At 39.2% G+C, this 12,425-nt stretch overlaps 1 protein-coding gene across 2 annotated transcripts in view; it reads right to left on the bottom strand.

The window, feature by feature from the left end:
• Nucleotides 1-12,425, bottom strand: part of tnfrsfa (tumor necrosis factor receptor superfamily, member a) — a 100,732-nt gene that overhangs the window by 15,103 nt on the left and 73,204 nt on the right. For both annotated transcript variants that reach the window (XM_062056849.1, XM_062056848.1), the window contains exons 2-3: nucleotides 7,867-8,038; nucleotides 6,822-6,953 (exon numbers count right to left, since the gene is read on the bottom strand). In XM_062056849.1, the coding sequence (XP_061912833.1) occupies nucleotides 6,822-6,953; nucleotides 7,867-8,026 (292 nt within the window). In that variant the 5' untranslated portion in view covers nucleotides 8,027-8,038. The remainder of the gene's footprint in view (nucleotides 1-6,821; nucleotides 6,954-7,866; nucleotides 8,039-12,425) is intronic.

The raw sequence follows: 12,425 nt of genomic DNA, 5'->3' as shown, positions 1-12,425 counted from the left end.
AGGAACACTTCAGAAAACCACTGTTAGTAACTACAGTTGGTCGCTACATCTGTAAGTGCAAGTTAAAACTCCACTAAGCAAAGCGAAAGCCATTTATCAACAACACCCAGAAACGCCGCCGGCTTCGCTGGGCCCGAGCTCATCTAAGATGGACTGATGCAAAGTGGAAAAGTGTTCTGTGGTCTGACGAGATCACATTTCAATTGTTTTTGGAAACTGTGGACGTCGTGTCCTCCAGCACAAAGAGGAAAAGAACCATCCGGATTTTTATAGGCGCAAAGTTCAAAAGTCAGCATCTGTGATGGTATGGGCGTACATTAGTGCCCAAGGCATGGGTAACTTACTCATCTGTGAAGGCACCATTAATGCTGAAAGGTACATACAGGTTTTAGAGCAACATATGTTGCCATCCAAGCAACGTCTTTTTCATGGACGCCCCTGCTTTTTTCAGCAAGGCAATGCCAAGCTACGTGTTACAACAGCGTGACTTCATAGTAAAAGAGTGCGGGTACTAGACTGACCTGTCTCCCATTGAAAATGTGTGGCACAATATGAAGCCTAAAATACGATAACAGAGACTGTTGAACAACTTAAGCAAGAATGGGAAATAATTCCACCTAATAAGCTTCAAAAATTGGTCTCCTCAGTTCCCAAACGTTTACTGAGTGTTGTTAAAAGGAAAGGCCATGTAACACAGTGGTAAAAATGCCCTTGTGCCAACTTTTTTGCAATGTGTTGCTGCCATTAAATTCTAGTTAATGATTATTTGCAAAAAAAATAACTAAGTTTCTCAGTTAGAACATTAAATATCTTGTCTTTGCAGCCTATTCAATTGAATATAAGTCGAAAAGGATTTGTAAATCATTGGATTCTGTTTTTATTTACGAATTACACAACGTGCCAACTTCACTGGTTTTGGGTTTTGTATTTTCTATGGGAAGTTCTTAAATCTTAAACAGAGCCTTTGGAGCAGAACAAAAACCGTGGACGTGTTTGTTTTATGTATATAAAAGTAGTGCAACAATGCATAAAACTTGACAATGAATATGAATGTACCCCTGCTGGAATACAATGACATCTTTGTCTACTTTTATTTTGAAGAGAACACTACGTGAAAAGTTGGTGCTGAGGTGAATTATTATCTGTTAAGTACTCGCTCACATCAGCATGTAACACGATTCTCTTTCAGGGGCGGCGGGCGTTCACAAAGACACCCCACCCTGTTAGACCAGGTAAGACCTCGTGGGACACGCTCTTATTGAACGCTGACAACAAAAGCACAAAGACACGCCCTGCTGGCCAGGTAACATCATCACACCGCATTGTCCTCCAGCCACAATAAAACATATCACATGTTGCCTCTGTGGAGGACAGGAAGACACTGTTAAGTACCAGGAAGAAACTGTTAGGACAGGAAGACACAGTTAAAAGTGACAGGAAAACACAGTTAAAAGTGACAGGAAGACACCGTTAAAAGTGACAGGAAGACAGTGTTAAAAGTGACACAAAGACAGTGTTAAAAGTGACACGAAGACAGTAGCCACGTGTACATGGACAACATTTATTTAATCTGATCATTTTACGGATTAGAATGTTACTGTATACTTGGACAATGAAAAAAATGATCTAATCATGACGTGCATTTTCATGCGCAGATCCGAAGATAAACAGAAAGGTGTGTTGTTATTTGTGCTAAGGCGCCACCTTTTGGAGGAGTTTGCTCACTGCAGGTGCTGAATAAGCAGTGACTTCCACACATGGCTGTGTGCATTTCTGCTTGTCTGATGTTATCACGATATTTATAATTTTTTCCTTCCGTTCACTACTTTTGTTTTACCTCTTTTTGAAATGTAGCTGTTCTGTGCTTTTTATGTTGTGAGTATGTACGGGTTGTGGTGCGTCTTTATGTTACCACATTCTGTGTATGTGTTTGAGGCTAGCAGTTAGCACTTGGATTAGCTGTAATGTCGTGAATAAAACAGCTCCTTTCTTTTATTGTTACATAAACACATGACACTCCACACCATACTTTTGTTTTTGTCTTGTTTAAAAGCAACAAACTCAACGGTGTATGACGCTACTTCTGTACATGTTAAATGGGGGGAGACAACAGCAAGACAATCACTTCATTCCGAGACTATAAAACTTAGTCCCCGCTCCACCACCAAAGTATAACTGACATCAAAGACATGCACAGTAAGGATAATTCTAACCCGAATTTCGGAAGATGTGTTTTCATGCGCTACAATCTGAATGACTTTCGGCATTAACATTGAAGACACTGTTAGAAGGACAGGAAGACATTGTGAAAAGGACAGGAAGACACTGTTAAAAGGACAGGAAGACACTGTTAAAAGGACAGGAAGACACTGTTAGAAGGACAGGAAGACACTGTTAAAAGGACAGGAAGACACTGTTAGAAGGACAGGAAGACACTGTTAGAAGGACAGGAAGATACTGTTAGAAGGACAGGAAGACACTGTTAGAAGGACAGGAAGACACTGTTAGAAGGACAGGAAGACACTGTTAAAAGGACAGGAAGATACTGTTAAAAGGACAGGAAGACACTGTTGAAAGGACAAGAAGACACTGTGAAAAGGACAGGAAGACACTGTGAAAAGGACAGGAAGACACTGTTTGAAGGACAGGAAGACATTGTAAAAAGTGACCCAATGACACTGTTAGAAGGACAGGAAAACTAAGTGAAAAGGACAGGAAGACACTGTTAAAAGGACAAGAAGATATTGTAAAAAGTGACCCAATGACACTGTTAGAAGGACAGAAAAACTAAGTGAAAAGGACAGAAAGACACTGTGAAAAGGACAGGAAGACACTGTGAAAAGGACAGGAAGACACTGTTAGAAGGACAGGAAGACACTGTGAAAAGGACAGGATGACACTGTTTGAAGGACAGGAAGACATTGTAAAAAGTGACCCAATGACACTGTTAGAAGGACAGGAAAACTAAGTGAAAAGGACAGAAAGACACTGTGAAAAAGACAGGAAGACACTGTGAAAAGGACAGGAAGACACTGTTTGAAGGACAGGAAGACATTGTAAAAAGTGACCCAATGACACTGTTAGAAGGACAGGAAAACTAAGTGAAAAGGACAGGAAGACACTGTTAAAAGGACAAGAAGATATTGTAAAAAAGTGACCCAATGACACTGTTAGAAGGACAGGAAAACTAAGTGAAAAGGACAGAAAGACACTGTGAAAAGGACAGGAAGACACTGTTAAAAGGACCGGAAGACACTGTTAAAAGGACCGGAAGACACGGTTAGAAGGACAGGAAGACACGGTTATAAGGACAGGAAGACACGGTTATAAGGACAAGAAGACACGGTGAAAAGGACAGGAAGACACTGTGAAAAGGACAGGAAGACACTGTGAAAAGGACAGGAAGACACTGTGAAAAGGACAGGAACACACTGTTAGAAGGACAGGAAGACACTGTGAAAAGGACAGGAAGACACTGTGAAAAGGACAGGAAGACACTGTGAAAAGGACAGGAAGACACTGTTAAAAGGACAGGAAGACACTGTTGAAAGAACAGGAAGACACTGTTGAAAGGACAGGAAGACACTGTGAAAAGGACAGGAAGACACTGTGAAAAGGACAGGAAGACACTGTTTGAAGGACAGGAAGACACTGTGAAAAGGACAGGAAGACACTGTGAAAAGGACAGGAAAACACTGTGAAAAGGACAGGAAGACACTGTGAAAAGGACAGGAAGACACGGTTAGAAGGACAGGAAGACACGGTTAGAAGGACAGGAAGACACGGTTAGAAGGACAGGAAGACACGGTTAGAAAGACAGGAAGACACTGTTAAAAGGACCAGAAGACACTGTTAAAAGGACCGGAAGACACTGTTAAAAGGACCGGAAGACACTGTTAAAAGGACCGGAAGACACTGTTAAAAGGACCGGAAGACACTGTTAAAAGGACCGGAAGACACTGTTAAAAGGACAGGAAGACACTGTTAAAAGGACAGGAAGACACGGGTAAAGTACCAGAAAGACACTGTTAGAATGACAGGAAGACACGGTTAGAAGGACACGGTTAAAAGGACAGGAAGACACAGGTAAAGTACCAGAAAGACACTGTTAGAATGACAGGAAGACACGGTTAGAAGGACAGGAAGACACTGTTAAAAGGATCGGAAGACACAGTTAAAAGGACCGGAAGACACGGTTAGAAGGACAGGAAGACACGGTTAGAAGGACAGGAAGACACGGTTAAAAGGACAGGAAGACACGGTTAGAAGGACAGGAAGACACGGTTAGAAGGACAGGAAGACACGGTGAAAAGGACAGGAAGACACGGTGAAAAGGACAGGAAGACACTGTGAAAAGGACAGGAAGACACGGTTAAAAAGACAGGAAGACACTGTTAAAAGGACCGGAAGACACTGTTAAAAGGACTGGAAGACACTGTTAAAAGGACCGGAAGACACTGTTAAAAGGACAGGAAGACACGGTTAAAGTACCAGAAAGACAAAGTTAAAAGGACAGGAAGACACGGTTAAAGTACCAGAAAGACACTGTTAGAATGACAGGAAGACACGGTTAGAAGGACACGGTTAAAAGGACAGGAAGACACCAGACCGACACTGTTAGAATGACAGGAAGACACGGTTAGGACACGGTTAAAAGGAAGGGAAGACACCAGACAGACACTGTTAGAATGACAGGAAGAGACGGTTAGAAGGACAGGAAGACACTGTTAAAAGGATCGGAAGACACAGTTAAAAGGACCGGAAGACACAGTTAAAAGGACCGGAAGACACTGTGAAAAGGACCGGAAGACATTGTGAAAAGGACCGGAAGACATTGTGAAAAGGACCGGAAGACACTGTTAAAAGGACCGGAAGACACTGTTAAAAGGACAGGAAGACACTGTTAAAAGGACAGGAAGACACTGTTAAAAGGACCGGAAGACATTGCGAAAAGGACCGGAAGACATTGTGAAAAGGACCGGAAGACACTGTTAAAAGGACAGGAAGACAAAGGTAAAGTACCAGAAAGACACTGTTAGAAGGACAGGAAGACACAGGTAAAGTACCAAAAAGACACTGTTAAAAGGACAGGAAGACACTGTTAAAAGGACAGGAAGACACTGTTGAAAGAACAGGAAGACACTGTGGAAAGGACAGGAAGACACTGTGGAAAGGACAGGAATACACTGTGAAAAGGACAGGAAGACACTGTTTGAAGGACAGGAAGACATTGTAAAAAGTGACCCAATGACACTGTTAGAAGGACAGGAAAACTAAGTGAAAAGGACAGAAAGACACTGTGAAAAGGACAGGAAGACACTGTGAAAAGGACCGGAAGACACTGTTTAAAGGACCGGAAGACACTGTTTAAAGGACCGGAAGACACGGTTAGAAGGACCGGAAGACACGGTTAGAAGGACAGGAAGACGCGGTTAGAAGGACAGGAAGACACGATTAGAAGGACAGAAAGACACGGTTAGAAAGACAGGAAGACACTGTGAAAAGGACAGGAAGACACTGTGAAAAGGACAGGAAAACACTGTGAAAAGGACAGGAAGACACTGTGAAAAGGACAGGAAGACACTGTGAAAAGGACAGGAAGACACTGTGAAAAGGACAGGAAGACACTGTGAAAAGGACAGGAAGACACAGTTAGAAATACAGGAAGACACAGTTAGAAAGACAGGAAGACACTGTTAAAAGGACCAGAAGACACTGTTAAAAGGACCGGAAGACACTGTTAAAAGGACCGGAAGACACTGTTAAAAGGACCGGAAGACACTGTTAAAAGGACCGGAAGACACTGTTAAAAGGACCGGAAGACACTGTTAAAAGGACAGGAAGACACTGTTAAAAGGACAGGAAGACACGGGTAAAGTACCAGAAAGACACTGTTAGAATGACAGGAAGACACGGTTAGAAGGACACGGTTAAAAGGACAGGAAGACACAGGTAAAGTACCAGAAAGACACTGTTAAGAATGACAGGAAGACACGGTTAGAAAGACAGGAAGACACTGTTAAAAGGATCGGAAGACACAGTTAAAAGGACCGGAAGACACGGTTAGAAGGACAGGAAGACACGGTTAGAAGGACAGGAAGACACGGTTAAAAGGACAGGAAGACACGGTTAGAAGGACAGGAAGACACTGTTAGAAAGACAGGAAGACACTGTTAAAAGGACCGGAAGACACTGTTAAAAGGACCGGAAGACACTGTTAAAGGGACCGGAAGACACTGTTAAAAGGACAGGAAGACAAAGTTAAAAGGACAGGAAGACAAAGTTAAAAGGACAGGAAGACACGGTTAAAGTACCAGAAAGACACTGTTAGAATGACAGGAAGACACGGTTAGAAGGACACGGTTAAAAGGACAGGAAGACACCAGACCGACAGTGTTAGAATGACAGGAAGACACGGTTAGAAGGACACGGTTAAAAGGAAAAGAAGACACCAGACAGACACTGTTAGAATGACAGGAAGAGACGGTTAGAAGGACAGGAAGACACTGTTAAAAGGATCGGAAGACACTGTTAAAAGGACCGGAAGACACTGTTCAAAGGACAGGAAGACACTGTTAAAAGGAACGGAAGACATTGTGAAAAGGACCGGAAGACACTGTTAAAAGGACAGGAAGACAAAGGTAAAGTACCAGAAAGACACTGTTAGAAGGACAGGAAGACACAGGTAAAGTACCAGAAAGACACTGTTAGAAGGACAGGAAGACACGGTTAGAAGGACAGGAAGACACTGTTAGAAGGATAGGTGTCTTCCTGTCACTTATGCTTTCGGTTGACTTAGTCATACGAGATGACTCAGTTACCTTGGCGACATTGCATACAAGGCAAACATCGGTCCATCCCGTTGGAGTGTTCCGTGTACGTGAAGCCGTGCTCGCAGGGAGAACACACCCCCTTCTGATGGTCACGCTCGCACTGCCTCAGCACGAATGTCCCTGTGCAGAGGAAAAGAAAAGGTAAAACATTACCACATTAATAAGTGTTTACATCTAACAGAAGTGTAGATAAAACATCTTACAGCAAAAAGTAACCAGATATTAACCGTAAATTAGCAAGTAGATTAATAATAGTTTGGACAAAATAATACAAACGGAAATTATGCAATATGTTATAAATAAATATGGAAACTATTTCAAAATGGTTTAATCATCATTACATACCAAATAAAATACATGCTGCAATATATATTGTGATATAGAATTTAGGTAATATCGCCTGTCTTTACCTGAGATAGCAAATGTCGGTACTTTTGTGTTCATGTGGTAATAAGTGTTAATTTGTGTAATAAAAATATATATTTTATATGACAGTGATCTGCTAGCACCTGTTCTGTTCAGATGTTATATCTTGTTTTATTACACTTCTGATTCTCATTTGCTAGTATGCATTTATTTCAGGTTGTGCTAGGTGTTTTGCCAAGGTCGGATCTTTTGTTGAGCCCTACAAAGTGTTTGCACTGCAAGTATTGTACTTATTACACACCAGCTGTTTGATAATAGTTGTAGTTTCCATTACCCAATTTGGAGGTGTTGAAATAGCCATGTAATATCGCCCATGCTAATCAGTAGCATGTATATGGCATATCCAATGTGAATTAGCACCGAGTTAACACATTTTGAAAAATGGAGCCATACTTTTGCCCGCAAAATGCTTGAGCTGGTGCCGTGTCTGCATCTGGACGTGACGTCACGTGCAACAACAGTATCGAAATATGGTATCATTTCATTTTACGTGAATCGGTACACACAGTATTTGGTAGGTACCTATAAAAGCACCGAATTCAGTACCCACCCCTAAATCTCTGATAGATACAGGTTGGTACAGTGTAAACGATAGAGTGTGACATACCCGCCTGGCAGTAAAGGCAGCAGAGTCCTTGGTGGTGGTACTGTTCGTTCTCTACGCAGGTTCTGTGACGCCGTAGAGTCAAGTTCCTCAAGTCGTCGCCGGACCACTGTGCCGCCGGTGGGGGCACGGCTGCTCGACACGGCAATCCATGGAAAAGCATCGCCAGCAGCACCTGAGGGGACGCCGTGGACAAACAAGAGTCGTCATTATGAAACACAGACCAACCATTCAGATGATAGATCAAAGAGAAGGATCGCAGAACTTCAAAACATCTGACCTGATTGTGTCTTGTTTCAAACGGAATACTTGCTATAAGTAGACTTCAATAAGTCTAGGCTAGCATCTAGTATTGGCTCAAATCAATTCCTTCTGTATGTTGACCATAAATGACCTCTGCAATATTTAGTTTGGAAAGCTTTGGTAGTCCCTCCCCTTTTGCAAGATGGTGACTATTAAGGATGGTAGTTCGACATGTGGATACTGACAAGGTACTTATCACTAAAAAGTACCCTAAGTATGCATATTGGGATGTGTGTGCTGGGGGTGCGCAAAAAAAAAATCAATACACATCCGAATTGCAATTCTTATTCATCTCAATTCTAAATAAATTCATCCATCCATCCATTTTCTACCGCTTGTCCGCTTTCAGGGCGGCGGGGGGTGCTGGAGCCTATCTCAGCTGTATTCGGGCGGAAGGCGGGGTACACCCTGGACAAGTCGCCACCTCATCACAGAGCCAACACAGCATAATAATAAAAAAAAATTTTAAAACCCAAAAACAATTACATTTTATTTTTTAAAAAAATCAATGTTTCCGTTTTTAGTAGGGTGCACAAAAAAATCGATTAACATCCGAATTGTGATTCTTGTTCATCCCGATTCTTTGTCAATTCATAATTTTCAAAACGCGATTAAAAAAACAAAACAAACTAATTAATTTTAAAACATTCTAAAAAATGTTTTAGGTGTGCACAAAAAAAAAATCGATTCACATCCGAATCGTGACTCTTATTCATACCAGTTCTGAAGCAATTCATAATTTTCAAAAATGTATTAAAACAATTTTTTTTTTTTAAACAAAAATAAAACATTTTAAATACATTTTTAGTCCATTTCTATGCAACCGTTAGGAGGTTTCCTAACCCGTAACCTCTTTTGAAAGACTTTCATCAGAATTAATATACCAAATAATACATTGCAAGAATCGGTTTTGAATTGAAAATAGTGTTAAATCGAGAATCGCAAAACTGGATTAAAAAAACAAAAACAAAGTAATTAATTTTTAAACATTTTAAAAACTGTTTTTAGAAGGTGTGCATGAAAAAATAAATCGATTCACATCCGAATCGTGATTCTTATTCACACCGGTTCTAAAGCAATTCATAATTTTTAAAAACCGATTAAAAACATTTGTTTTTATTTTTTACGAAAATCGATTTTTAAAAATAAATTTTTTGTCCATATCTATGCAACCATTAGGAGCTTTCCTAACCTGTAACCTCGCTTGAAAAGCTTTCATCAGAATTAATATACCAAATAATACATTGCAAGAATCGTGTTAAATCGAGAATCGCAAAACTTGATTAAAAAAACAAAAACTAAGTAATTAATTGTAAAACGTTTAAAAAAAATGTTTTTAGAAGGTGTGCATGAAAAAAAAAAATCGATTCACATCCGAATCGTGATTCTTATTCATACCGGTTCTAAAGCAATTACTAATTTTTAAAAAACGATTAAAAACATTAGTTTTTATTTTTTACGAAAATCGATTTTTAAAAATAAATTTTTAGTCCATTTCTATGCAACCATTAGGAGCTTTCCTAACCTGTAACCTCGTTTGAAAAGCTTTCATCAGAATTAATATACGAAAAAAGTACATTGCAAAAATCGGTTTGAATCGAGAATCGTGTTAAATCGAGAATCGCAAAACTCGATTAAAAAAACAAAAGCAAAGTAATTAATTTTAAAACATTTAAAAAAATGTTTTTAGAAGGTGTGCATGAAAAAAATGTTTTGATTCACATCCGAATCGTGATTCTTATTCATACCGGTTCTAAAGCAATTAATAATTTTTTTAAAACGATTAAAAACATTTGTTTTAATTTTTTTACTAAAATCGATTTTTTAAAATAATTTTTTAGTCCATTTCTATGCAACCATTAGGAGCTTTCCAAACCTGTAACCTTGTTTGAAAAGCTTTAATCAGAATTAATATACCAAATAATACATTGCAATAATTGGTTTGAATCGAGAATCGTGTTAAATCGAGAATCGCAAAACTCGATTAAAAAAACAAAAAGAAAGTAATTAATTTTAAAACATTCAAAAAAATGTTTTTAGAAGGTGTGCATGAAAAAAACAAAAACGATTCACATCCGAATCGTGATTCTTATTCATACCGGTTCTAAAGCAATTAATAATTTTTTTAAAACGATTAAAAACATTTGTTTTAATTTTTTTACTAAAATCGATTTTTTAAAATAATTTTTTAGTCCATTTCTATGCAACCATTAGGAGCTTTCCAAACCTGTAACCTTGTTTGAAAAGCTTTAATCAGAATTAATATACCAAATAATACATTGCAATAATTGGTTTGAATCGAGAATCGTGTTAAATCGAGAATCGCAAAACTCGATTAAAAAAACAAAAAGAAAGTAATTAATTTTAAAACATTCAAAAAAATGTTTTTAGAAGGTGTGCATGAAAAAAACAAAAACGATTCACATCCGAATCGTGATTCTTATTCACACCGGTTCTAAAGCAATTCTTTTTTTTTTTTTCAACGATTAAAAACATTTGTTTTTTTACTAAAATCAATTAAAAAAAATACATTTTTAGTCCATTTCTATGCAACCATTAGGAGCTTTCCTAACCTGTACCTTTGTTTGAAAAGCTTTCATCAGAATTAATATACCAAATAATACATTGCAATAATTGGTTTGAATCGTGAATCGTGTTAAATCGAGAATCGCAAAACTCGATTAAAAACAAACAAACAAAGTAATTAATTTTAAAACATTTAAGAAAATGTTTTTAGAAGGTGTGCATGAAAAAAAAAATCAATTCATATCCGAATCGTGATTCTTATTCATACGGGGACGGCGTGGCGAAGTTGGTAGAGTGGCCGGGCCAGCAATCGTAGTGTTGCTGGTTACTGGGGTTCAATCCCCACCTTCTACCATCCTAGTCACGTCCGTTGTGTCCTTGGGCAAGACACTTCACCCTTGCTCCTGATGGCTGCTGGTTAGCGCCTTGCATGGCAGCTCCCGCCATCAGTGTGTGTGTGAATGGGTGAATGTGGAAATACTGTCAAAAGCGCTTTGAGTACCTTGAAGGTAGAAAAGCGCTATACAAGTATAACCCATTTATCATTTACCGGTTCTATCGAGAATCGCAAAACTCAATTAAAAAAACAAAAAGAAAGTAATTAATTTTAAAACATTTAAAAAAAATGTTTTTAGAAGATGTGCATGAAAAAAAAAAAGAGATTAACATCCGAATCGTGATTCTTATTCATACCGGTTCTAAAGCACTACTTAATTTTAAAAAATCGATTAAAACAATATTTTTTGCCTTTTTTAAAAAAATGTTTTTTTAACTAAAATCAAGAATCGAGAATCTCAAAACTTGACTAAAAAAACAAAACAAACAAATTTTAAAACATTGAAAAAAATGTTTTTAGAAGGTGTGCATGAAAAAAAAAAAATCGGTTCACACCCGAATCATGCTTCTTATTCATACCGGTTCTAAAGCAATTAATAATTTTTAAAAACTGATTAAAAACATTTATTAATTTTTTTACTAAAATAATAAAACAACCAAAACATTTTTAGTACATTTCTACACAACGATTAGGAGCTTTTCTAACCTGTAACCTCTTTTGTAAAACTTTCATCAGAATTATTATACCAAATAATACATTGCAAGAATCGGTGTGAATTGAGAATGGTGTTTAATCCAGAATCGATTCTGAAACGAATTGTCACCGCAGGAATTGGAATAGGATGGAATTGTTAGGTATGCAGGATGCTACATGCTAACGACAGGCTAGCAAACATTCTGGCGTGTTCTTGTCGCTGCCTGCCAAGTGCGGCGATGCTATCTCGCAGCTCTGCGACTGCATGCATCCATTCATGTGTTGGATAATAGGCGGCTTGTGTAGGTGGGCTTCTGAGAAGAATATGTGCCAGCGCTTTAGCGTGGCCCCCGGGCACTTATGCTGCTTCACACGCTTTTCAGCGCGCCAACGTGAGAAGGGCCCATTGATGGCCCAACAACACACTTTAGTGTCTCGACTTCAAATGACCCACATTCTTCAAGTCCAACTCTTTGAACGCCGCGACATGCGACACCGACGCAACAGGACACCTTAAGGATAAATGAGATGGTTTTGTCTACGCGGGGCGACCCCCTCCCCACGCAGAAAGGAGCAGGTTAGGGTGGAGCGGAACAGCGACAAAAGGGGGGGAATTAAAGATGGTGGCAACTCCTGACTGGTATCCCTGGAGGGCCGCCATGCCTTGTTGTTGGGAAGAACTTTTCCCCTTCTGCCTGTTGTC

Source organism: Entelurus aequoreus, linkage group LG08 (genome assembly GCF_033978785.1).
Source record: "Entelurus aequoreus isolate RoL-2023_Sb linkage group LG08, RoL_Eaeq_v1.1, whole genome shotgun sequence".
Classification (NCBI taxonomy): Eukaryota; Metazoa; Chordata; class Actinopteri; order Syngnathiformes; family Syngnathidae; genus Entelurus; species Entelurus aequoreus.
The sequence above is the reverse complement of the archived record's forward strand: the minus strand, read 5'-3'. Positions and strand labels throughout refer to the sequence as shown.